The 25,287-nt window shown below is 38.7% G+C and overlaps 1 protein-coding gene across 2 annotated transcripts in view; it reads left to right on the top strand.

Moving 5' to 3' along the window:
- The window catches only part of ZNF367 (zinc finger protein 367), a 25,731-nt gene extending 444 nt beyond the window's left edge, over positions 1 to 25,287 (top strand). The window contains exons 1-5 of one of the 2 annotated variants that reach the window (XM_024995906.2): positions 195 to 11,278; positions 15,234 to 15,384; positions 18,302 to 18,421; positions 19,431 to 19,569; positions 22,769 to 25,287. In XM_024995906.2, the coding sequence (XP_024851674.1) occupies positions 11,057 to 11,278; positions 15,234 to 15,384; positions 18,302 to 18,421; positions 19,431 to 19,569; positions 22,769 to 22,991 (855 nt within the window). In that variant the 5' untranslated portion in view covers positions 195 to 11,056 and the 3' untranslated portion in view covers positions 22,992 to 25,287. Of the gene's footprint in view, positions 1 to 194; positions 11,279 to 15,233; positions 15,385 to 18,301; positions 18,422 to 19,430; positions 19,570 to 22,768 lie in introns of those variants that run through there. The other variant, NM_001206033.1, reaches the window with a different exon arrangement.

Raw genomic sequence — 25,287 nt, 5'->3', positions numbered from 1 at the left:
GGGCAGTCGAGGCCCGTTAACGGCGCTGCGGGGCCGGCAGCGCCCGCGGACTCGGCGGGCGGGGCGGGGCCGAGTTAAAACCGCGAGGTCTCTTTGGCTGCGGTGGGGGCGGGCGGTGGCGGCTGACAGGACGCTGACGTCACTGCCGCGCGCCAAAAATCTGGCCCCCGCACTCGGGGGCGGGACTGGACTTCAGTCATGTGACTTCGGCAGGGGTTTGGGGAGGCCCAGCGGAACGGAAGCCACTGGCCAGCAGGTGCAGTGGGCGGGAACGCGGCCTGGGGGTCACGGACCGGAATGGTCAGCCGGCTTTGTCAGCCGTTCGGCTCACCGCTGAGTCCTCTCTGGAGGGAGAGGGCGGGAGGGGGCCGCAGGCCTTCAACTGTTCCTCTGGGTGCAGGAAGGGAGGGGTTGCGCCGTTTCTGCTTCATCACTGCAGACACCACGACCCTGCTAAAGATGCCTTGCGGAGACGGCCGAAGAACAAGAAGGGACTTAGGGGAATCTTACCCAGCGGGTACAACTGGGCTCCCAGTTGTACTAAGTAAGCGTACAACTTTGCTAAGTTATGAGAGCACAGAGTGGAATCGGACGCTGTTGTCACCGACTTCAAATTGCTTGGAGACGCAGTCTGTTTTAGAACCGGGAAGGATTCAAACCTACAATTTACGGATCAGGCAATTGATACTTAGAGGTATTGGTGAAGGGAGCTCCCCAAGGTACACAGCTAGGTAGCAGGAATGCTGATAGGATAGACGCGTTTTTGTGGCTCCAAGTTCTGAAGCAGGGCTTCCATGGTGGCTCAGTGGTAAAGAATCGGCCTGCTAAGGCAGGAGACGCGAGTTCCATCCCTGGGTGAGGAAGAATTTCCCTGGAGAAGGAAATGGCAACCCACTCCGGTATTGTTGCCTGGGAAATCCCATGAACAGCGGAACCTGGGTGGTTCAGTCCATGGGGTCATAGTAGAGTCGGACACGAGTTAGCTACTAAACAATAACAGAGAAGTATTTGTGTGAGTATTGCTGATACAAGTCCAGCATTCAAGTTCTATTAGTTAAGTGGCTATATAAGGTAAGCAGTTTGTTAAAGATAAATCACCTTGTGGATAAGTGCATCTATATTGGCAAATACTGTATAAATTGAAACAAGTTGGTCATCATTTTACACACAGTAGCAAAGATACTGAAACTCTGTTGAGCCCTGAGGAAATTGGTACACTTTGTTACTAATTGCATTGTTATTAAAGAACTGTAATTATACAGCTATATGTCTTGACACACTTCAACTCTTAAAGCTATACTTGAGTAAAAATTTGAAAGAAGTAGTAGAAATATTTATATTAGTGCTGAATTTGTGAAGTGAGCAATCACAGTGTGCTGTCTCTAAATAGGCTTTAATAAGCTGGCTGGGTAGCCTAGGTATTTTTCCATATTAATACATTTACATGTTTACCACTTGAAAAAACGTATAGTAGGTTATATAGTTGAGCAACATAAAGACATGTATGCATAATTTACTTGTAGACGATTTTGCATCTATTATTTTATTCTTGATTATAACTGAATCTAATTTTGGATTATCCAAGGAGGTTAATGTTATCATAGATAAATGAAATTCTGTAGGTATGGGGTTTTTTTGTTGTTTGTTTGGTTTGGATTTTTGGCCCCAAACAGTCTATCTTCACATAAATCTTTTAAAAAAAGTTCTTAATAATGCATGAGTTTGAATTTTATTTTTACTTTGTCTATTTATCAGAGGTAAAATATAGTACAAGTTAATGAAAAACATGTAAAAAGCTTTTTATACATGTTACTTTTTTCCCTCCTCACAGTCCTTCATACTGTAACTGTTTCATAAATTGTTAGACAAGTTGATCCTTTTATCAGTGAAGAATCCAAATACAGCTCCAAAAAATTCATTCATTTAGCATCTCCATCCTGATGGGGGAAGGTCTGGAATATACTTTGCTTTAAGGCAGTTACCTAGTTTGATTTATGATCAGTACATTCTTTAGTTTTAGTCTAATTCTTTTGTTTTGCTTTTCTAAAGTACTCATAGTTCTTTTATCTCCACATGCATGAGTGAATCATAGTGGTTGAATCTGCTCACATTTTGGGAAGATGGAAAACAAGTCTGAGATATAGTTGGTGCCAATAGCATGCTTTCCTCTGGCCCCCTCCCCCCGTCCCCTTCTCTCAGTATTTGGGTAAGAGGCAATAACTGCTATGGGTTTGAGAACATTTGTGTTCATTCACTGTTTGTTACCACTGCTGGGAAGGGAGGCTTCAGCGTCTCAGTCCTTGCTTTTTTGTTTGTTGCTGCCCAATTTTTGCCTCCCCTGCCTGTGGGGAAAATATCCATCTTCTGCCAGCTTATTTTGGCCCCTCATCACAAGATTGTTTAGCACTATTGGGATACAGTTATATATTACCACTGTCTCTCCCCAGGTTGTAGAATTCTGGGACGGAAGGGAGCAGGTCTAATATTCCTCTGGCAAAGGATATTCCAAGCCCCCATAGCTTGTGCCCTTTACTCAGATTGCATTCATGAAGTTATTTTTCCACTGTGGGACCTGTGTAGTTTGAATTCTCTGCACATCCTCAGATTTACCCTTCAAGACCTGCCAGCTGCCTATCCTGTTTCACCTTTCTATCACAGATCATTTTAAACGTCTAAACTGTACTTAGCCTTGTAGTAGCCAGTAGTTTTGATCACCACCATATTTAAACATAACATCGTATTAACATGTTTCATCAACACAGTAGCCACTATTTATTATTCATTGCCTTGCAGAGCAAACCACCAGACTTTGTGTTGATTGTTTTGAATTTTTTAATCAATTTACCTTGTTTATCTGATGAAAAGAATTAGAGAAGTCCCCAAAGTTAATATCATATGATAAGCAGCAGAACTGATTGGAACCTTTTAAAGCTCTTACTCTTAATCCCTACATGATACTGCTTCTGTGAGTTGACTTTAGAGTTTTTTGTTTTTTTTCCTTTAATATTAAGATTCAAGTAGGAAATTTCCTGGTAGTCCAGTGGTTAGGACTCTTCTTCCACTGTAGGAGGCATGGGTTTGATCCCTGGTCAACTCCTGGTGGGGGAACTAAGATCCTGTATGCTGGGTGGCTTGTCCAAAAAAGGAAAAGGAAAAATGGACTTTCTTGGTGGTCCAGTGGTTAAGAACCCGCCTGCCAATGCAGGAAACATGGGTTCAATCCCTAGTCCAGGAAGATTTCACATGCAGCAGGGAAACTAAGCCCATGCACCACAACACTGAAGCCTACATACTCCAGAACAGCCTGTGCTCTGCAACAAGAGAAACCAGTGTGATAAGAAGCCCATGCACCATGACTAGAAGCAGCCCCTTCTTACTGCACCTAGAGAAAGCCAGCATGTAGCAATGAACACCCAGTGCACCCCCCAAAAAAGAAGATGCAAGTAGACTTATATAGTACACTATTCAAAATGATATCTCAATTGAAGTGCTTTATGAGACTACATGCAATCAGTCAGTTCAGTTCAGTTCAGTTCAGTCGCTCAGTCGTATCCGACTCTTTGCAAACCCATGAGTCGCAGCACGCCAGGCCTCCCTGTCCATCACCAACTCCCGGAGTTTACCCAAACTCGTGTCCATCAAGTTGGTGATGCCATCCAGCCATCTCATCCTCTGTCGTCCCCTTCTCCTCCTGCCCCCAATCCCTCCCAGCATCAGGATCTTTTCCAATGAGTCAGCTCTTCGCATGAGTTGGCCAAAGTATTGGAGTTTCAGCTTCAGCATCAGTCCTTCCAATGAACACCCAGGACTGATCTCCTTTAGGATGGACTGGTTGGATCTCCTTGCAGTCCAAGGGACTCTCAAGAGTCTTCTCCAACACCACAGTTCAAAAGCATCAATTCTTCGGCGCTCAGCTTTCTTCACAGCCCAACTCTCACATCCATACATGACCACTGGAAAAACCATAGCCTTGACTAGGCCGACCTTTGTTGGCAAAGTAATATCTCTGCTTTTGAATATGCTATCTAGGTTGGTCATAACTTTCCTTCCAAGGAGTAAGCGTCTTTGAATTTCATGACTGCAGTCACCATCTGCAGTGATTTTGGAGCCCCAAAAAATAAAGTCAGCCACTGTTTCCCCATCTATTTCCCATGAAGTGATGGGACCAGATGCCATGATCTTAAGTTTTCTGAATGTTGAGCTTTAAGCCAACTTTTTCACTCTCCTCTTTCACTCTCATCAAGAGGCTCTTTAGTTCCTCTTCACTTCCTGCCATAAGGGTGGTGTCATCTGCATATCTGAGATTATTGATATTTCTCCTGGCAATCTTGATTCCAGCTTGTGCTTCTTCTAGCCCAGCGTTTCTCAGGATGTACTCTGCATATAAGTTAAATAAGCAGGGTGACAATATACAGCCTTGATGTACTCCTTTTCCTATTTGGAACCAGTCTGTTGTTCCATGTCCAGTTCTAACTGTTGCTTCCTGACCTGCATACAGATTTCTCAAGAGGCAGGTCAGGTGGTCTGGTATTCCCATCTCTTTCAAAATTTTCCACAATAGATAGATACAAATTAAGACTTGTAAAGTTGTGAAGATAAGTCAAAGTAACAGATGGCATTAGGAAGCAGATATGTGAGCCACAGGAAATTTGGATCAAATCTGAATTGGAAAAGGGAAAAAAGATCTATTTACATTTTCTCATAAAAACAAGAAGGTATACACCTCTTCCACTGAAAACTGTTTTTCTTTTCCTTCCAGGTTGTTTGTGTACTTTATTCAAATTTTGCTTTGTAAAAAATGTGTCAAGAACTTTTAGTGTTTTTAGTAATCATGCAAACATCAAGTTTGAATATAACTTTTTCTAAAGCCTAGGGAAATGTGTACATTATTCTAAGTGTCTTGAGAAATAACTCAAACTTTATTAAATAACTTTTTAAAGTTATTGATGTTTGAAAATAAAACATTTATCGTGACATATTTTAGAGAACATTTTAAAATCACTACCTTCTGGTGGTATTGGGATTGTTTTAAAAATTAAAATTGCTGAGATATGCAAACATTTTTAGCAATACCTTCTGGTGGTATTGGGATTGTTTTAAAAATTAAAATTGCTGAGATATGCAAACATTTTTAGCAATATATTTATTTTACTTCTTTCTAGTAGCTTATTTTGCAGCAGTTGCCACATAATAGCACTAAGATACGGAGAAGGCAATGGCACCCCACTCCAGTACTCTTGCCTGGAAAATCCCATGGACAGAGGAGCCTGGTAGGCTGCAGTCCATGGGGTCACTAGGAGTCGGATGTGCTTGAGCAACTTCACTTTAACTTTTCACTTTCATGAGTTGGAGAAGGAAATGGCAACCCACTCCAGTGTTCTTGCCTGGAGAATCCCAGGGGTGGGGGAGCCTGGTGGGCTGCCGTCTACGGGGTCGCCAGAGTCAGACACAACTGTAGCGACTTAGCAGCAGCAGCAGCAGTGGCAGCAATAAGATATGTTAGAGTTTCTAATTATTTATTATTATTATTATTTTTGCAGATCATCAAGTAGTCTTGACAAGGTTTGTCTCTTAAATTACAAGTATACTTAGTCACTGATGAGTTAACACTTTGTTATTGTCAAAATGTACATGGAAACATGCTTTTGTTTTTAATTGCTAAGGCTGAAATGAAAAGTTTTCTTAGAGTGACATTTTTGTATATATGGTTAAAAGATGCTCTTTTTTCATTTATTTAGGGTATCAGATGATTACTTGCCTTGCTTAATTTTCTTAGCTAAAAGAATACATTTAGTGAAGCTTTACCTGCATATCACTGAGATGTTGGATTATGTTGCATTTTTCAGCTCTATTTCTCATTTGGAAAATGAACATGTGGTTTGTAGCTGAGACAAGATCTTAGAGTTACTGGGAAGCAACCAAACAGTTAACTTAAACAAAAAATGTTCCCCCACTGTAAAACATGCTTGTTAATTTTTTTTTAACCAAAAACAGAAAATAATAATGGGTAATCTTAAAATTTTGATATTAAATAGTTTACTTATTTGATACTAAATCAGTTATTTCAAATTGTAATACAGTGAATAGTATGTTTTATGTATTTAAAAAACAGTAGGGAAATGATCCTTTTTGCTGTGGCGGAGCTGAATCACTAAAGTTTTTAATTAACCTTATTTCATGTTCCATTTCTTTCTTAACAGAACCAATCACCTGTGATTTTTATGGATCATAGATGGTTTGTTTATTTTGCATTTAAAACAATATTTAAAACAATTATTCATGATACCATGAAGTGAAGTGAAGGTTGCTCAGTCATGTCCGAGTCTTTGAGACCCCATGGACTATAGTCCATGGAACTCTCCAAGCCAGAATACTGGAGTGGGTAGCCATTCCCTTCTCCAAGGGATCTTCCCAACCCAGGGATCAAACCCAGGTCTCCCACATTGCAGGCAGATTCTTTACCAGCTGAGCTATCAGGGAAGCCCCATGATACCATAACCAGCAACAATTTATACAGTTATTGTGGAGAATGGGTGAGATTTTTATCCCATCAACAAACATATATTAACAACGTACCTGAGTCAGTTAGCTTAGGCTAAACCATGCTGCAGAATACAACCTCAAAATCTCAATCTCAACCTATGCAAATCTTGTATTATGCATCCTGTGAGGGTGCTCTTTATCCTGTCATTCTGGGACCTAGAAGGGAATGTTCCCTACCTGGGACATGTGAGTCTTAAGGTGGAGCAGGAAGAGAGATGGTAGAACCTTGTGATGGCTTGTAAACCTTTTGCTCAGAGGTCACACATGTAATTTCCACTCATGTTTTATTGGTCAAAGCAAAGCCATATGGCCAAGTTGGCCTCCATGGGGCTGACAGGAGGGAGGGGCAGTGAATATTTTAACATTGTTAATAATCTGCCACAGTGCTTTCTTACATTCTTTTTTTCTTTTTTCACTTTTGTGGCAAAAAAGAAAAAACAAAAAATTTACCAACTTAACCATTTTAAAGTACTAACTATATGAACATTGTCATAATAGAACTCCAGAACTTTTTTATCTTGTGAAACTGAAACTATACCCATCTAGCTCCCATTTTCTCCATTCTGGATCCTGACAACCACCATTCTGCTTCTGTTTTAAGAGTTTTGAAATTCTTTAGATACCTCATGTAAGTGGAATCATGTAGTATTTATCTTTTTGTGATTTATTTCACTTGGAATAATGTCCTTAATGTTCATCCATGTTGTAGCATATGACAGACTTGCCTTTTTTAAGGCTGAATAATAAGAAAATATCACATTTCCTTTGTCCATTCATTTGTCAGTGGACATTTAGGTTGCTTCCATCTCTAAGCTGTTGGCAAAATAGGTTTTAATATCTATGAATATTTAGACATGATTTATCCTATAAGATACTCATCCATATTGAGATTATGCTTTTCTTTCAAGGTGAACATTGACTGAAGGGAATCTTGCTTATTATCAAGGTTTCAGGCGATGTTTTTAAGCTTTAGGAAGACTTTAGGTTTTTATATGGAAAGCAGTAAAGACATCTTCAGTTTGGATGTAGGTGTTATTTTTTATATATAACTTGTATGTGTAAAAATGTAACTTACCTGGGAAGAAACCTTTTTTTTTTTTTCAAGTAAATGCTTATAGTTGATTAGTTTTAGATACCTAGAAATCTTAAGACAGTACAAGGAGTTCCCATAAAGCATGTACCCAGTCTCCTCTGTTGCCATTATCTTACATCATTTTGATACATGTTGTGCTCAATATATTTTTATTTTGCTACACAAAATAAAAATTTGCTACACAGGTCTCATTTGTGGCATGTGCCATCTAATTCCCCAACCAGGGATCAAATCTGGGCCCCCTGCATTGGGAGTGCAGAATCTCAGCCACTGGACCCCTAGGGAAGTCCCACATTCACTGTAATTAATGAACCAAATTGATACATTATTAACTAAAGGCCATAGTATGTTCTGAGCTCTTTAGTTTTTTTTTTTTTTTAATTGAGCTGACATTTACATAGCATAAAATTGACCATCTTAAATTGTAATTCACTAACATTTAGTAGTTCACAAGGTTGTGAAACTACCACCTATATCAAGCTTCAAAACATTTTCATCACCCCCAAAGAAAGTTGCTTATTCATTATTTAGCCACTCGCTTTTCCCCTCTATAGGCAGTCTCTGAAAAACACCAACTGTTTTCTGTCTGGACATCTTATAACATAGATCATACAATATGTGGCCTTCTGTGTCTGACTTCTTTTATTTAGTATACTGTTTTCTGAGGGTCATCCACCATGTAGCATGTATGACTGTTTCTATGACTGAATAACATTCCATTGTATGTGTATATGTACATATATATATATGATACTGTATCACACTGTCAATCTCTTTCACAATGGCTAAACCACTTTACAGTCCCACCAGCAGAAGTTTCCAGTTTCTCCACATTCATGTCAAAAATCACCTTATTTTCTACTTACGTTCCTGGTGGTTTTTTTTTTTTTTTTTTTTAATATAATTGAGTTGGTGTGAAATAGTATTTCACTGTGTTTTTTTTTTTTAATTATTTTTTTTCTCTTCAGGCTTTACTGAAGTATAATTAACCTGAACTGTGGTTTTGATTTGTATTTCCATGACCTTGCTGGCCATATGTATCAATATAACTGCTTTGGAGAAATGTCTCTTCAAGTCCTTTGCCCCTTTTTTATTTGAGTTTTCTTTTTGTTGTGTTGCAAAAGTTCTTTATATATTCTAGATACTGAAACCTATCAGATAAATGATTTGCAACTTATCATATCCCATTCTCTAGGTTGTCTTTTCACTTTCTTGATAATGTCTTTTGACGTGCAAATGTTTTTAATTTCAAGTCCAGTTTGTGTATTCTTCTGTTTCTTATGCTATTGGTGCCACATCTAAGAATCCACTGTCAAATCTGAGGTCATGAATATTTATCCCTTTTCATTTTTTTAAAAAGAGTTTTAAAGTTTCAGCTTTCACATTTTGGTGTGATGCGTTTTGAGTTAATTTTTGATATATTGTGTGAGGTACGATTTCATTCTTTTGCAGGAAGAAATCCAGTTATCTAAGAACTGTTGAAGAGCTGTTCTTTCCCCATTGAGTGTTCTTGGCACCCTTGTTGAAAATCAGTTGGCCATAGAATAAGGGTTTATTTCTTGACTCTCAATTTCATTTCATTGGCCTATGTCTATCCTTACACCAGTACCACACTGTCTTAATTTCCATTGCTTTGCAATAGGTTTTGTAAGTGTGAGTCCTCCTGCTTTGTTCTTTTAAAATATTGTTTTGCCTACTTAGAACCTCTTGCAGTTAGTTCCATGAGTAGATGATTGCTTTTTCCATTTCTGCAAAGACCTTTGGGATTTTAATACGGATTGCATTGAACCTGTGTATATGATCTCTTCTTTGACCCATTGGCTATTTCAGAGTGTTTAATTACCACATATTTTATGTGTTTTCCAGTTTCTTTCAGTTACCGGTTTATAGTTTCATTCCATGTGTGTCAGAGAAGATGCTTTGGATGATTTCAATCTTTTAAAATTTACTGATACTTGCTTTGGGCCCAACATATGGTCTGTCTTGGGAAATGCTCCATGTGCACTTGAGAAAAATGGGTATTTCTCTGTTTTTGTGTGAAATGTTCTGCACATGTCTGTTAGGTGTAGTTGGTTCATAGTGTTGTTCAAGTCTTCTATGTCTTTGTTGACCTGTCTAGTTGTCCTATCCATTAATTGAAAGTGAAAATCTCCAGCTTTTTTGAACTATCTCATTCTATTTTCAGTTCTGCCAGTTTTTGCTTCATATATCTTTGGAGCTCTGTTGTTAGGTATGCATGTGTTTATAATTGTTCTCTTTTTCATCCTTTCACTTTTAACCTTTTTATGTTTTTGGCTCTAAGGTGAGTTTCTTGTCGATAGCATATAGTTGGTTCATTAAAAAAAAAAAAAAATCCATTCTGCTAATCTGTGCTTTTTATTTGTAGAATTTAATCAATTTACATTTAAAGTGATTACTTATGAGGAAGAACTACTCCCCTTTTGTTTTCTATATGTCTTATACCTATTGTGTTTATGAATTCCTCCATTACTGCCTCCTTTTGTGATTGAGTTTTTTGTAGTTTATCGTTTTCTTTCCTTTCTTGTTTCCTTTTCTGGTATTCTTTTCCTTCCTTTCTTCTTTTTAGTGATGACCTTGGGAATTTTGCTTAACTTCTTAAAAATGTGAAAAAAATCTATTTTGAATTAATATCACCTTAGTTCCAATAGTATACAAAAGTTCTGCTCCCATATATTTCTGTTTCTCTCCATTTTTGTTATTGTTGTCACAATTACACCTTATATTGTGTTCCCACTAACAAAGATTTATTATTTTTTAATACACTTGGCATTTGCCTTTTATATAGGACAGAAGAGAGACGTTATAAGCCCAAAGTACAATACTTCTAGCTTAGGTAGTTACCTGGTGTTTATTTCTTTGTATGGCTTTGAGTAATTGTCTAGTGTCTTTTCATTTTTGCCTAAAGAATTAACTCCCTTCAGATTTATTGTAGGGCAGATCTGCTAGCAATGAACTCTTAGCGTTTATCTTGGAATGCTTAATGTCTTCATTTTTTAACAATAGTTTTGTTGAATATAAGATTATTGTTTGATTTTTTTCCCTCCCAGCACTTTAAACATATCCCACTGATTTCTACAATTTCTCCTGAGAAATCAGCTGTTAATCCTATTTAGAATTTGTAGGCATGATAAAAACTGCTTCCAGAGTCTTTGTCTTTTGATTGTTTGATTATGTCTCCCTTTGCATCTCTCTTTGTGTTTATTATAGAAGTTGATTGACCTTCTTGGGGGTTTATACTTGTGTCTTATCAACTCTGGGAAGTTTGCAGCCATTATATCTTTAAATATTCTTTCTGCCCTATTTCCTCTTGCCTCTGGATCTCTGATTGTGTGTTTGTGTTGATAAGCTTAATGCTAAGGTGTCCCTCTAAATTTGTGTGTTGAGATCCTGACCCCCAAAATGATGGTGTTAGGAGATGGGGCCTTTGGGAGGTGGTTAGGTCATGGAGGTGGAGCCCTCATAAACAGAATTAAAGCCGTTATGAAAGAAGCCCTGGAGAGCTCTCCTGCCCGCTTCTGCCACGTGAGGACACAGCAAGAAGGCACTGGCTGTGAACCAGGAAGTAGTCGCTCACCTGACCATGCTGGCACCTTAACCTTGGACTTTACAACCACAAGAACTGTGAGAAATAAATTTCTGTTGTTTATAAGTTACCCAGTGTGTAGTATTTTGTTTTAGCAGCCCAAATGGGCCCATAAGACACTTGATGTCTTACTGGTGCCTTAGGCCCTGTTCATTCTTTGTCTGTTCCTCAAACTGGATTAAAAATAGTTGACCTATTTTTGAATTTGCTGGTTCTTTCCTCCTGCCAGTTCAAATCTACCATTAAGACTCTGGAGTGAATTTTTTTTTTTCTTCTTCATTTCGGTTATTGTATTTTTTAGTTCTAGAATTTCTATATTTTAAACATCATTTGTTTCTTTATTGGCATTCTCTGTTTGTTGAAACAGAGTTCTCCTGGTTTTCTTTTGTTCTTTGTCCATGGTTTCTATTACCTCTTTCCACGTATTTAAGACAGTTTATTTAACTTCTTTGACTAGTAAGCCCAAGGTCTGCTTCCTCGTAGGAAAAATTAACTCTTATGCATGGGTCGTATTTTTTTTTCTTTGCATGCTTTGTGATATATTGTTGAAAACTGGGTGTTTTGAGTATTATGAAGGAGTAGCTCTGGAAATCAAATTCTCTCTCCTCAGAGTTTGTTTTAGTTGTGTACTGTGGTTTGTAGTTGTTAGGTGACTTTTCTAAACTATTTTTGTAAACTCTTTGTTGCATTTGTTCTCTGAAGTCTGTTTTCTTTAGCTTGAGATCAGCTCATATTTTGAGATTTTCTTGAGTGCTTGGAACCAAACAGAGGGCAGGGTTGGGCGGGGGGCGGGGGGGTGGTGGAGAAAGAAAAACAAAGTAAAAAAGTAAAACCCTTTAACTTTGCAGAATGGTTCTGTGCTGTAGCTCTCCTTATATACTTAGCCAGACTGTTTACAGTTCTGTTTTAGCCTTCATTTCTTGCTTGTGCTGAGCCTAAAAATCAGTCAGAAGTGAAAGCTTTGATTCTTCTCACATCTTTTCTGAGTATGATTCCTGTGCTGGGCAAGTATGTGGCTTTCTAAATTCCTTCCTTTAGGATATGTGGGCACTTTTCAATGCCCTAACTTCCCAAAGAAATTCTCTCCCCAGCTTGTCCTCCCAGGCTTTTGGTGTGTCTGTGTGCCTTTGTTGAAATCTTTTTCCCCAGGTGGCAGTAAGTTGTTATTGGCCTTACAAGGTTTTGGAGAGATGCCCTCCATGTAGCCACTTTTCTGCCCAGAGAGAGTTCTAAGTTAGTCAGAGCTTCAGGTAGCCTCCAGGCTGGGGAAAACAGGCAAACACAATTCTTTCAGAATATAAAGTCTTCTCTCTTGAACCAGGGACTGGGATCCTACACTGAGAATGAAGGGATCCTACACTGAGAATGAAGACAACTATCTTCAAAGACCACTGTGAGGAGAGGGTGGGGCAAGGAGTTGTTAAGTGTGCTACACAACTTTCCTGCAGTTTTACATTGCCAGTTTCTTGAGTTATTGTTGGCTGAGTTGCTGTAAATTTCTGATTATTTTATGGAGTTGTGACAAAGCTGATTTTGGCAGTTTTTGCTTGATTTTTCAGTGATTTGTGGGGGTTGAGACCTTGAAACTACCTACTCTGCCATTTCACTGATGTCACTGAAGAAAGGTGTTAAATGGTTATTTACAGGCACACCTTTGAGATTCTGTGGGTTTAGTCCTAGACTGCTGCAGTAAAGCCAATACTGCAATAAAGCAAGTCACGCAACTTTTTTGGTTTCTTAGTGAATAAAAAGTTATGTTTATACTATAGTTTCTTTAGTGTGCAATAGCATTATGTCTTAAAAAAAAATGTTGTTCAGTTGCTAAGTCATGTCTGACTCTTTGCAACTCCATGGACTGCAGCACTCCAGGCCTCCCTGTCCTTCAGTATCTCCCAGAGTTTTTTCAGACTCATGTCCATTGAGTCAATGACAACAATGACAATCCAACCATCTCATCTTCTGTTCCCCCACTTCTCCTCCTGCCTTCAGTCTTTCCCAGCATCAGGGTCTTTTCCAAGGAATCTGCTCTTTGCAGCAAATGGGCAAAGTACTGGAGCTTCAGCTCCAGCATCAGTCCTTCCAATGAGTATTTAGGGTTGATTTTCTTTAGAATTGACTGGTTTGATCCTTGCTGTCCAAAAAAACACTTCGGTGCTTCGCTGGTGGTCCAGTGGTTAAGAATCCACCTGCCAATTCAGGGGACATGGGTTTGATCCATGGTCCAGGAGGATACCACATGCTGTGGGGCAACTGAGCCTGTGTGCCACAACTACTGAGCCTGTGCTTTAGAGCCCAGGAACTGCAACAAGAGAAATTACCACAATGAGAAGCCCACACACTGCAACTAGAGAGTAACCCCTGCTTGCCACAACTACAGAAAGCCGGCACACAGCAATGAAGACCCAGAGCAGCCAAAAAAAAAAAAATTTATTTCTAAAAAATGCTAACTACCATCTGACTACACAGAGTTGCTACAAATCCTTCAATTGTAATAAATGCAGTGTCTGCAAAGTGCTTTTCATTCCAATCCCAAAGAAAGGCAATGCCAAAGAATGCTCAAACTACCGCACAATATGGCAACCCACTCCAGTGTTCTTGCCTGGAGAATCCCAGGGACGGGGGAGCCTTGTGGGCTGCTGTCTTTGGGGTCGCACAGAGTCGGACACGACTGAAGCGACTTAGCAGCAGCAGCACACGCTACTAAAGTAATGCTCAAAATTCTCCAAGCCAAGCTTCAGCAATATGTGAACCGTGAACTTCCAGGTGTTCAGGCTGGTTTTAGAAAAGGCAGAGGAACCAGAGATCAAATTGCCAACATCCGCTGGATCATCGAAAAAGCAAGAGAGTTCCAGAAAAACATCTATTTCTGTTTTATTGACTATGGCAAAGCTTTTGACTGTGTGGATCACAATAAACTGTGGAAAATTCTGAAAGAGATGGGAATACCAGACCACCTGACCTGCCTCTTGAGAAATTTGTATGCAGGTCAGGAAGCAACAGTTAGAACTGGACGTGGAACAACAGACTGGTTCCAAATAGGAAAAGGAGTACGTCAAGGCTGTATATTGTCACCCTGCTTATTTAACTAAGAAGCACAAGCTGGAATCAAGATTGCCGGGAGAAATATCAATAAGCTCAGATATGCAGATGACACCACCCTTATGGCAGAAAGTGAAGAACTACAGAGCCTCTTGATGAGAGTGAAAGAGGAGAGTGAAAAAGTTGGCTTAAAGCTCAACATTCAGAAAACTAAGATCATGGCATCTGGTCCCATCACTTCATGGGAAATAGATGGGGAAACAGTGGCTGACTTTATTTTTCTGGGCTCCAAAATCACTGCAGATGGTGATTGCAGCCATGAAATTAAAACACGCTTAGTCCTTGGAAGGAAAGTTATGACCAACCTAGACAGCATATTAAAAAGCAGAGACATTACTTTGTCAACAAAGGTCTGTCTAGTCAAGGCTGTGGTTTTTCCAGTAGTCATGAATGGATGTGAGAGTTGGACTATAAAGAAAGCTGAGCACCAAAGAATTGATGCTTTTGAACTGTGGTGTTGGAGAAGACTCTTGAGAGTCCCTTGGACTGCAAGGAGATCCAACCAGTCCATCCTAAAGGAGATCAGTCCTGGGTGTTCATTGGAAGGACTGATGCTGAAGCTGAAACTCCAATACTTTGGCCACCTGATTCGAAGAGTTGACTCATTGGAAAAGACCCTGATGCTGGGAGGGATTGGGGGCAGGAGGAGAAGGGGACGACAGAGGATGAGATGGCTGGGTGGCATCACCGACTTGATGGACACGAGTTTGGGTAGACTCCAGGAGTTGGTGATGGACAGGGAGGCCTGGTGTGCTGCGATTCATGGGGTTGCAAAGAGTCAGACATGACTGAGCGACTGAATTGAACTGACACAAAGTATGCCTGAATTATGATACTATATTTTAATGAGTGGAGTGAAATAAATTATATTAATGTTTTACAAATTGTTAACAGGATGGAATCCGACGTGGTAGACCCAGAGCAGATACTGTACGGGATTTAATAAATGAAGGAGAGCATTCGTCCAGCAGAATCCGTTGTAACATCTGTAATAGGGTGTTTCCACGGGAGAAATCACTCCAGGCTCACAAAAGGACTCATACAGGTAAGTTGAGCAAATTTTAGCGAATGCCAAAAGTGACACTTAAATGAAAGCTGATTTGATGTTTAGGCCTATAAATTAATTTTTTAGTTGCCTCACATTTCCTTATTGTAAGATTTTAAAAGCGGGCACCATATAGTCAGGTTCTCTTTTGGTGGGGAGGGATAGTTCTGAACATTGATACCATGTGATTTCTAAAGTTGTCATGGTAATTAGTGTAGCTGTCACAGGAGTATTATTACTAAATATGGTTCTATCCTATCTATCCAAATTTTACTTGATATGCCTTTAAGTTGTCTGTTTGACTGTTAAAACTGATTTGTAAGTCAAACCCTAAATCACTAATAGTCAAATTTTTAATAGAATGTCTAGAGTCCTCAGTGCCATCAGGATATTTGAATCTAAGGTGAAGTAATTTTTCAGAAATAAATGTATTGTAGGTAGTTATCCCAAGACTATCATATATCTTTATTTGTGTGAAGAAGTCATACTTGCATTTAAAATACCATACAGAGAAGAAAAAGATAATATAAAGAGGGTCTTGTTCTTGCCACAGAGAAAGTGGGTCCCTGAAGGAGCCATATATTTCTAATAATGACATCAAAAAATTTACAGATGAGGAAACTGAGGCACGAAAGCACCCAATTACCACTGACTTATAACTTCTCATACTCTTTAGTCTAGAAGTATACTGCCAATACAGTAACGTATGTGGCCCTTGAGCACTTGAACTGTGGCTCGTCCAGATTGAGATGAGCAGTATGCATAAAATACACTTAGTATGAAAAAAAGAGTAAACAATGTCCTTAATAATTTTTGATAATGATTACAAATTGAAATGATTAAATTTTAGATGTATTGAGTTAAATAAAGTGTATAGTTAAGTTCATTTTACCTGTTTTTTATTACTTTGTGAACGTGGCCATTAGAAGTGGTTCTCATTCTATTTCTCTTGGTCTGTTCAGTTCGGTTCAGTTCAGTCACTCAGTCGTGTCTGACTCTTTGAGACCCCATGAATCGCAGCACGCCAGGCCTCCCTATCCATCACCAACTCCCAGAGTTCACTCAGACTCAGGTCCATCGAGTCATTGATGCCATCCAGCCATCTCATCCTCTGTCTTCCCTTCTCCTCCTGCCCCCAATCTCTCCCAGCATCAGTCTTTTCCAGTGAGTCAACTTTTCACATGAGGTGGCCATAGAATTTGTGTTTTTAACCTGTAGTCCCTTGTTTGTTCCACTATGTTTATGGTTATCACCTGTTTCTTTTTTCTTTTAGTTTTTGAAAAGATATAGTTCAATGACATGCTAGAATATAGGTGTTCTTAGCTAAATTTCTGAAAAGGGGTAAAGTTTTAATTTTGAATCATTATAAACTAAGGTGGCCAAGAGGTTTTGAATTCAGGTACCATTCAGTAAAACTATTATTTCATGCATATCTGACTCTGAGAATTTTTTTCAATCAACTTAGCCTGAAATATGGAGAAGGAAATGGCAACCCACTTCAATATTTTTGCCTGGAGAATCCCAGGGACATAGGAGCCTGGTGGGCTGCTGTCTATGGGGTCACACAGAGTCGGACACGACTGAAGTGACTTAGCAGCAGCAGCAGCCTGAAATAACCCCAAATAAGCGGTTCACAGCTATAGAGTACATGTTGCCAGTGTGGAATCAGTTGCCACGATTCAAGATGACGTGGCATAATAAAAAGGTGCTTGAGTCCAGTACTGATCTACCACTGATCCATTGTGTGCCACCCAATACTTCTACACCTATTACACTGTGTGCCAGGGACCTGAGCCCAAGATATCCATGCTATAGTTAAGTTCTAATGGTATATGCTTTCAGAGAGTAGAAAAACTTTTCTCTTACTCTAGTCTATGTTTATTAACTTGTGTCCAACTGTTACATTCATTTAGTACATTTCTAAATAAAAAATTTAGGGAAGACTCATTACTGTTCTTTGAGTCATATTGGAAGAATCAATGTATAATTGTTGACCAAAGAATGTTTATTCAGGAAGTAAGTTTAATTATGATTGAACAACAACCTTTTTGAGCACTTTGTTTAGCCTGACACTATGCCGTGTACAGAAATTGAAATTGAGTACAAGGTGCTATTCGTCTTTGTATAAGGAGAGTTCATGATACAGAAACAATATAGGATACTAAGTTAGTGGAAGGATATGTTGCTGAATTATTTGGAGGTGGGGGCGGTGGGGGTAGAAGTAGTTTCACTGGGAGCCTACTGGATTGGGAAGATTTGAATGGGCAGAAAAGACAAGGATTTCAAGGAGTAGAAGGTAGGGAACTGCCTCATGGCTGGAATGAATCTCCAGGAGGGAAGTTAAGATAAACCCTGCTCCCGAACCCAGTAGCTACAGTGCAGGTATTAGAGGGCCATTTAAAAGTCAGCAGACCGTTTTTGCTTGTTCAAGGAGAATAGTAGGGTTTGGGGTGGTTTTAGAGAGTTGTTGGATGGAAAAAGCAAGTGCTCTGTGTCATCTACTCCAAAAGTGGTACACAGAGGCAGAGACTAGCCACCAGCCAGGCTTCCTTCTAGGTGGGGGGTGACCAGTCTGACCAGAGGAGGGTGGCAGTGGAGACATTTTAAATAATCAGCAAGAGCTAGCGACTTAGACTGCAGGGAGAAATATGGGATAAGCTGAAGATGATAACTGCGAAGATTGTGAACCTCGGTACCTAAAAGCTCAAGGGCTAAAGAAAACATTGTGCTTCCAGAGTGATTAGCTGCTTCATATTATCCAAGTGTGCCCTTAGCACTTCCATTTGCAGCTCTGTAGAGGCTGTAGCATGTTTTATTGTTGTTTGCAGTCATGACTTATGTAAAGGTTGATTCTCTCGCCCCGCCTCTTCCCCCTCCCCACCTTATTGTCTCATAAATATAACATCTGTTTACTTAGGTGAGAGACCTTATCTGTGTGACTATCCAGACTGTGGAAAAGCCTTTGTTCAAAGTGGACAGCTCAAAACCCATCAGCGTCTTCACACCGGAGAAAAACCTTTTGTTTGTTCAGAAAACGGTATGGTGTTAGAAGTTGTTAGAAGTTAAGTTTATGGAATAACCGTTTGTGAGTTAAAGGTTAAAATATCTTTTGCTTGAATTTTTAGTAAGTGAAATTTTTGATAGAGATTTTATCAAACCTCTTAAGTTAATATTTCCTTGCTAATATGTGATCCAGGCTCAATTGCTGGGAAATGATTGATTTTTAAGCAAAGTATTCTTTTTAGGTGAAAATCTTTATAAAGGGCAATTAAAAATCTATAACCAATTGCAGGCAGTAGAAAACTATTCAAGTAAATACAGCCTTTAGCATAGGTGTTAAACTTTTTAACTGTTAAACTGAAGGAAGCACATTATTGTCTAAATTTTCAGGAGGGGCAGGGGTGGGGTGGATTTTACCAGCTCAACATTGCTACTGTTGGTTATTTCTTAACACTTTTCTTAAGTGTTTACTTACTGTTTTACCAGTTTCTTAATCTGTTTTTCTTATGTACATTTTTACACAGTTATATTTGAAATTCAATACAGTTTTGTTCTGTTGCTCCGTGGTTTTCTTGATTAATATCAGTTGTTACAAATGTAGCACATATACATAACGATTGCCTCAGTGTTAGATATTGAATATTTAATTTGCTTTTAAAATTTGCTTGTTATCAACAAACACGAGAGGCCTGTTTTCCTATTTAAAGCTTTATTTACCTTTTGGGATTTTTTTATGACAGATGCCAAGAACGAAATTCCTGGGTCAGAGATTTTTGAATATTTTTATGACTTGTGCTAATAAATTACTTTCCCCTGGGGTTTAATGCATTTACATTGCAATGACCAGGAAGTGAAAGAACCGCCTTCACCTTCCTCTCAGTGGCATTGATAATACCAGCTTAAGGTTATTTTTTTTTCTCAAGTTACAGAATGATAAATCTCATCATCTTATTTTATTTTTTTTGGATACCAGTGAAACTGAACGCTTTCCATGTCTGCTGGATATCCAGATTCTGATGAAGTGTGTTTCCCTCTGTGTTTTGAAGGCTGCCTAAGCAGATTCACCCATGCAAACCGCCACTGTCCGAAGCACCCTTATGCCAGGCTGAAGCGCGAGGAGCCCACAGATGCTCTCAGTAAGCCCCAGGCTGTGGATAACCAGGCTGCCGCTGAGTGGTTGGCAAAGTAAGGCTCTCCCTGCAGTCTACAGTGGAACACTGCCCAGTGTGCGGGTTAAAGCTGGGGACTTACACAGTTCTATCAGTTTAAGTTGCTTTTGTACACGTTTTTTAAAAATAACTTGAAATGGCACTTTATTTCTTTAAAGCACAGAATTGTCAGGAGTTTTATTTGGATCTGTGTGTGATAGAAGACTACTGTATGATATTAGTCTGAGTGCCCAGACCACAATGTATTTAAAAGCAAGGGTTTACCCCATTTGAAAAGAATGTTTTTTATGTGTTGCATTTCATTTGTCATTAGTACAATCCGTCTTCATTTTCTTTATATTGAATTTAGTGATGTATTGATTATTAGAGAGAGAGAGACTAGAGGTTCTTCTAAAGTAAAATTTCCCAAAGCATCCAGTTTCTTTTTTTTTAATGGCAACAAAGGGACCAGTATAAAAACATTCCTGTAAGGATATTTTGATTTAAGGAGTCCTCACACACCAGCAGCAGCTGATTGTGCCATTCCCTAGCTTCACTAGTCTCCTCTGCACTGAGGATAAACTCTAGAATCCCTAATTATGTTCTGTGGTTCTGCCTTCCTCTAGAACACAACTGTCTCCAGCCACTTGGGTTCCTTGTCTCTCTACAGCGCTGTTCCCATAGTTTCTAGCCCTTTGTGCTCACTTCTTTCTTCATTTAGCCACTCTGTTCATTCTTCATTTCTTACTCAGATTAAACATGACTTCAGGAAGTTCTTCCCTAACCTACCCAGTAACCCTCAAAACAAATAAGGTTAAATCCACTTAACAGATGATTTTATAACACATTGTATTTTCTATCTCAAAACCTCCATCACACATTTATTTATTCAATGACTATCTTCCCTGCAGGATCATAAGCTCCACAAAGGCAGGGATTGGGTTTGTCTCAAGTATTGCACCATTTTCTTCCTCCCTCTTCCTCCTTGCTGGCCTCCACTGCCCCATTAAATCTAATTTTGCCCAAGCCAGAAACTAACTAGTTATCTTTGTCTTTACCTTATTTTTCTCCCATCTACTCAGTGACAAACCTATGGATTCTACTTCCTTTACAACTCTCAGATTCAGCCACTTAAGTCTTCTCAATCTGTACTTCATGCTGCTGCCAGAGCAGTCTTTCTAAAATGCTAATATGGTTCTCAGTATGAAGTCTAAACCCTTTATTATAGCATTCAAAGCCCTTACCTAGTTCTTGCTGATCTTGCTGACTTGTATTTTGCTGTTTTCCTTTTCTAGTTGTCCTTGAAGTCATATTGAACTTCTTGCATTTCTCTTTTTATATTTCTTAGTATTTCCAAGTTTTCTAGTTTGAGTAGTCTGGGTTTCCTGAAATCTGGTAGTTGTAATTTTTTTTTTTGTATGTAATTTTAAAAACAGCTTTATTGAGGCATAATTGTCAAACAATAAATTGTACACATTTAAAGCACATAATTTGATGTGCTTTGACATATGTAGATATATGTGAAACCATCACCAAAATCAAGATAGTGAGCATACCCATCACTTCCACAAGCCTCCTCATGTCCCTTCGTAATCCACTGATGTAAGCCTGCATCTCCCTGCCACTGTCAGCCCCCCAAAACACTCATCTGCTTTCTCTCTGTACAGTTCGTTCACATTTTCTAGAGTTTTATACAAATGGAATTGCCCACTATGTACTTGGTTGGCTTCTTTCAACCAGCATAAATTATTTTGAGAGTCATGGTGTTGTTGAGTGTATAAGTTCATTCCTTTTTATAGCTGTGCAGTAATCTGTTGGATGGCCATAACTCCAATTATTTATTCATTCACCTCTTGATGGGCCTTTATGTTGGTTTTGGCTATTACAAATAAAGCTGCTATGAACATGAATGGACATTTTTGTAGGTAATGGTACTGTGATTTAAATATGCCTTTCTTTGGTTTTCAAAAACGGTGGAATATTTGCATTTTCTCTTGTGAGTTATCAGTTGACCATGCAATAGAATAATGATGGTGCTCTTAAATTCTTGAATAAGCTCTATGTGTTACCCTTATTAATCCATTTGTGCTCTTTTTGGTGGGTTTAAACTTTCTCATAATTTGCTGTATCAGAAGCCAACATCCCTCTGTGGAAAGGATAAATAGACTTCTATGATTATTCTATTTCTATATTTTACTCTAGTCTATTTCACATGTGATCTTGAAATCAGTTTAATGATGAAAACACATGACTCCAGAGCTGAGTCTGAGCTACTATTTGTTGACTGTGGAATTCTAAGCAAGTCCTTCAGCTTCCTGAACTTGAGTTTTCCCCTCTGTTATGGAATCACAGCAGATGGTGACTGCAGCCATGAAATTAAAAGACGCTTACTTCTTGAAAGGAAAGTTATGTCCAACCTAGATAGCATATTGAAAAGCAGAGACATTACTTTGCCAACAAAGGTCCGTCTAGTCAAGGCTATGGTTTTTCCAGTGGTCATGTATGGATGTGAGAGTTGGACTATAAAGAAAGCTGAGCACCGAAGAATTGATGCTTTTGAACTGTGGTGTTGGAGAAGACTCTTGAGAGTCCCTTGGACTGCAAGGAGATCCAACCAGTCCATTCTAAAGGAGATCGGTCCTGGGTGTTCTTTGGAAGGACTGATGCTAAAGCTGAAACTCCAGTACTTTGGCCATCTCATGTGAAAAATTGACTCATTGGAAAAGACCCTGATGCTGGGAGGGATTGGGGGCAGGAGGAGAAGGGGACGACAGAGGATGAGATGGCTGGATGTCATCACTGACTTGATGGACGTGAGTCTGAGTGAACTCTGGGAGTTGGTGATGGACAGGGAAGCCTGGCGTGCTGCGATTCATGGGGTTGCAAAGAGTCAGACACGACTGAGCGACTGAACTGAACTGATGGAAACATGTGGAGAAGGAAATGGCAACCCACTCCAGTGTTTTTGCCTGGAGAATCCCAGGGACAGAGGAGCCTAGTGGGCTGCCATCTATCGGGTCACACAAAGTTGGACACGACTGACACGACTTAGCAGCAGCAGCAGCAGCAGCAGCATAGAAACATGTAACATATTCACTTTGTAACTTTATAAACTGAAACACACAAAATAATACTGTAGTAAAGACCCCCTCCACTCCCTTTTTTTTTTTTTAGAAAAGTGAACATTGGAGAGTCTTATCTATGCGTGTAAGTAATGCGGATGCATTTCATTACAGGTACTGGGAAACACGAGAGCAGCGCACTCCCACCTTGAAAGGAAAGCTGGTTCAGAAGGCTGACCAGGAGCAGCAGGACCCGCTGGAGTATCTCCAGTCTGACGAGGAAGACGACGAGAAGAGTGGTGCGCAGCGGCGGCTCCAGGAGCAGCGGGAGCGCCTGCACGGAGCCCTCGCTCTCATCGAGCTTGCCAACCTGACGGGAGCACCGCTTCGCCAGTAGCCCGAACACTGACTCTTCCACTGTACAAAAGTACTGCCCAGCATACTTAAAAAGTAGATCCTTGGGCATAAGCTAAGCACCTTATTTGCTTATCATAGGCTGCTATTCTGTAGAAATGTATGAAGAATGTCATTGCCCCAGAATATGGGGTGAGAGAGAATTGCACTTTTTTATATGGTAAAAGATTTGTTGTAAAGTTTAAAATATTTTGTAAATATGGGACTTCTAGTACAGGGTAGAAAACTACGTATTGTGGGAGGCTAGATTTTGCAAGTTTAATGCATTCATTGGAAGCAGTTCTCACAGAAAGCACTTTCTGAATAAGACACTTGTATGGGGGAAAAAAAAAAAGCATGGTACATGTAGCCAAAGAAGGTTTAAATAGATTATTTATAAGATCATTTTTAACAATGTATATTAGTATGTTTAATAATACTGTAAACACTGAAGCAAGCAGAAAGTATAAGATGTGAGTAAGGTATGTATTTTAAAATTGCAAAATAGTGTGCCTAATAAGACTAGAGATGGAAAACTGACTTTCAGAAGACTTTCTAACTTTGGGACTTTGGAAGAAAACAGATATTTGAAGATCTTGGTAAGATGAACAGTAGTTAAAAATTTTCAAAATTGTATTGAAATCAGTCTTATTCTCTCTTTCTGAGGTTTTACAACTCACTATGATGTTTAGGTTTGAAAGCACTTGTCATTCCTAGCTTGTTAACTTGGGAACTTTTGCACATTTCATGTTTCTCATTTGCTGAAATCGAATGATTAATCTTGCAAAGTCTAGGTAACTTGGTAATCGGTATTTTAAAAATGTATTATGGGCCCTGTAATGAGATTTGGCACTTGGATTTTTATTAATAAAAGGGACATCTACAGGGTTGTTTTGTAGTGAACCGTTTTAGATCTTTTGTTAGCAAACACTAAATTTAAATGTACTGCTTGTTTAGAATTATTAGCAAATGGAAGCCTCCTATTTATATTTTCAGTGCATAAAGCCACCTTCTTGCTTTACTTCAGAATAACATGCCAAGCTATTTTGTGTTCACTAAATTTAGCTATCAGTTAAACACTGCAGAAAATATTAGCTACTCAAATAAGTAGGCTTCCGGAATAGTTTTAACTGCAAGTGTGTTAACTTGTGTGGTGGTTTTAAATAATTTTTTCCAAAATAGATGAAATTTTTAAACACCACTTTATGTACTGAAGCATGAATAGAAAAATGAAGAGCAGAGTAGTTCACCTCCTTTATGTAGGCATAAACTTCCATCATTTTACCTTGTTTTAAGCAGAAACTAAATAACATGCATAGCATGGTAATTTTATAGATTGCTTAATTGGAGTAAACATCACAATAAGAGAAATAAGGGCTCGTCAGTGCCTTTTTTTCTTTTTTTTGTATTGAAGTAGTAGCCTACAGATGTAGTTTAAACATCTAAAATGTAGGCTTCTTTATCTCAAAATCCCAATGTGTTGCAGTACACAGATAGTTTAAAACATATAGCCATGGGGAAGGGGATGTATGTAAATGTACTGAAATGAGGCAAAAGTGTGAAAGATAATAGTAACAAATAATGTGTATGATGAGGACATACTTTAAAAATGTAATTCCTCTGTACAGTAAATTACAAATCTTAAGGGATTTTTTTTTTTTTTTTGTAATAAGAGAATTTATATTTGTAATGGTCTAAGAATTTTTTTTTTGTAATCTGGTATATAGAATTTTAACTTGGAGCACTTATGAGCACAGACTATAGCATCTGAATTTTCTTGGTTTAGGTTTCAACATTTTTCTCTAGAATTTTTCCTCTCAAATATGACTTAAATGAACTATAAAAAGCTTCATTGGTTTTGGGAAATTTAATGAACTTACCTAAAGAAGGAAATGCAGTAGGAATTTAAAAAATACAAATATTTGCCTGTTCACACATAATAAAATTTAAGGCCTTCAAAAGTAAGAGTTTTTGTTTGTTTCTCCTGTCAGCTTTTGTCAATTATAATAGTTATATTCACAAACATTTTTTATTTGTATAATTGGAAGTTTTAAGAAATTATTACAATTATTTACTATAGAAATATTTAAAATGTTCCTTTTTTGATATAAGCTATATATTTGGAAAAATACATTGGCATCTAAAATTTGAGGTGTGTTAAAAATGTGGTTTACATTCAAATTTTTGAAGTGTTTTATGCTTCATATGGCTAAGTTGTAGTTTGGCAGAGTTAACAGCATAAGAATAAACATGCTGTAATTTTAAAAGTTGCTTTGAATAAAAACTTACTTTAATTTACA

The sequence above is a fragment of the Bos taurus genome, chromosome 8 (assembly GCF_002263795.3).
Source record: "Bos taurus isolate L1 Dominette 01449 registration number 42190680 breed Hereford chromosome 8, ARS-UCD2.0, whole genome shotgun sequence".
Classification (NCBI taxonomy): Eukaryota; Metazoa; Chordata; class Mammalia; order Artiodactyla; family Bovidae; genus Bos; species Bos taurus.
The sequence above is the reverse complement of the archived record's forward strand: the minus strand, read 5'-3'. Positions and strand labels throughout refer to the sequence as shown.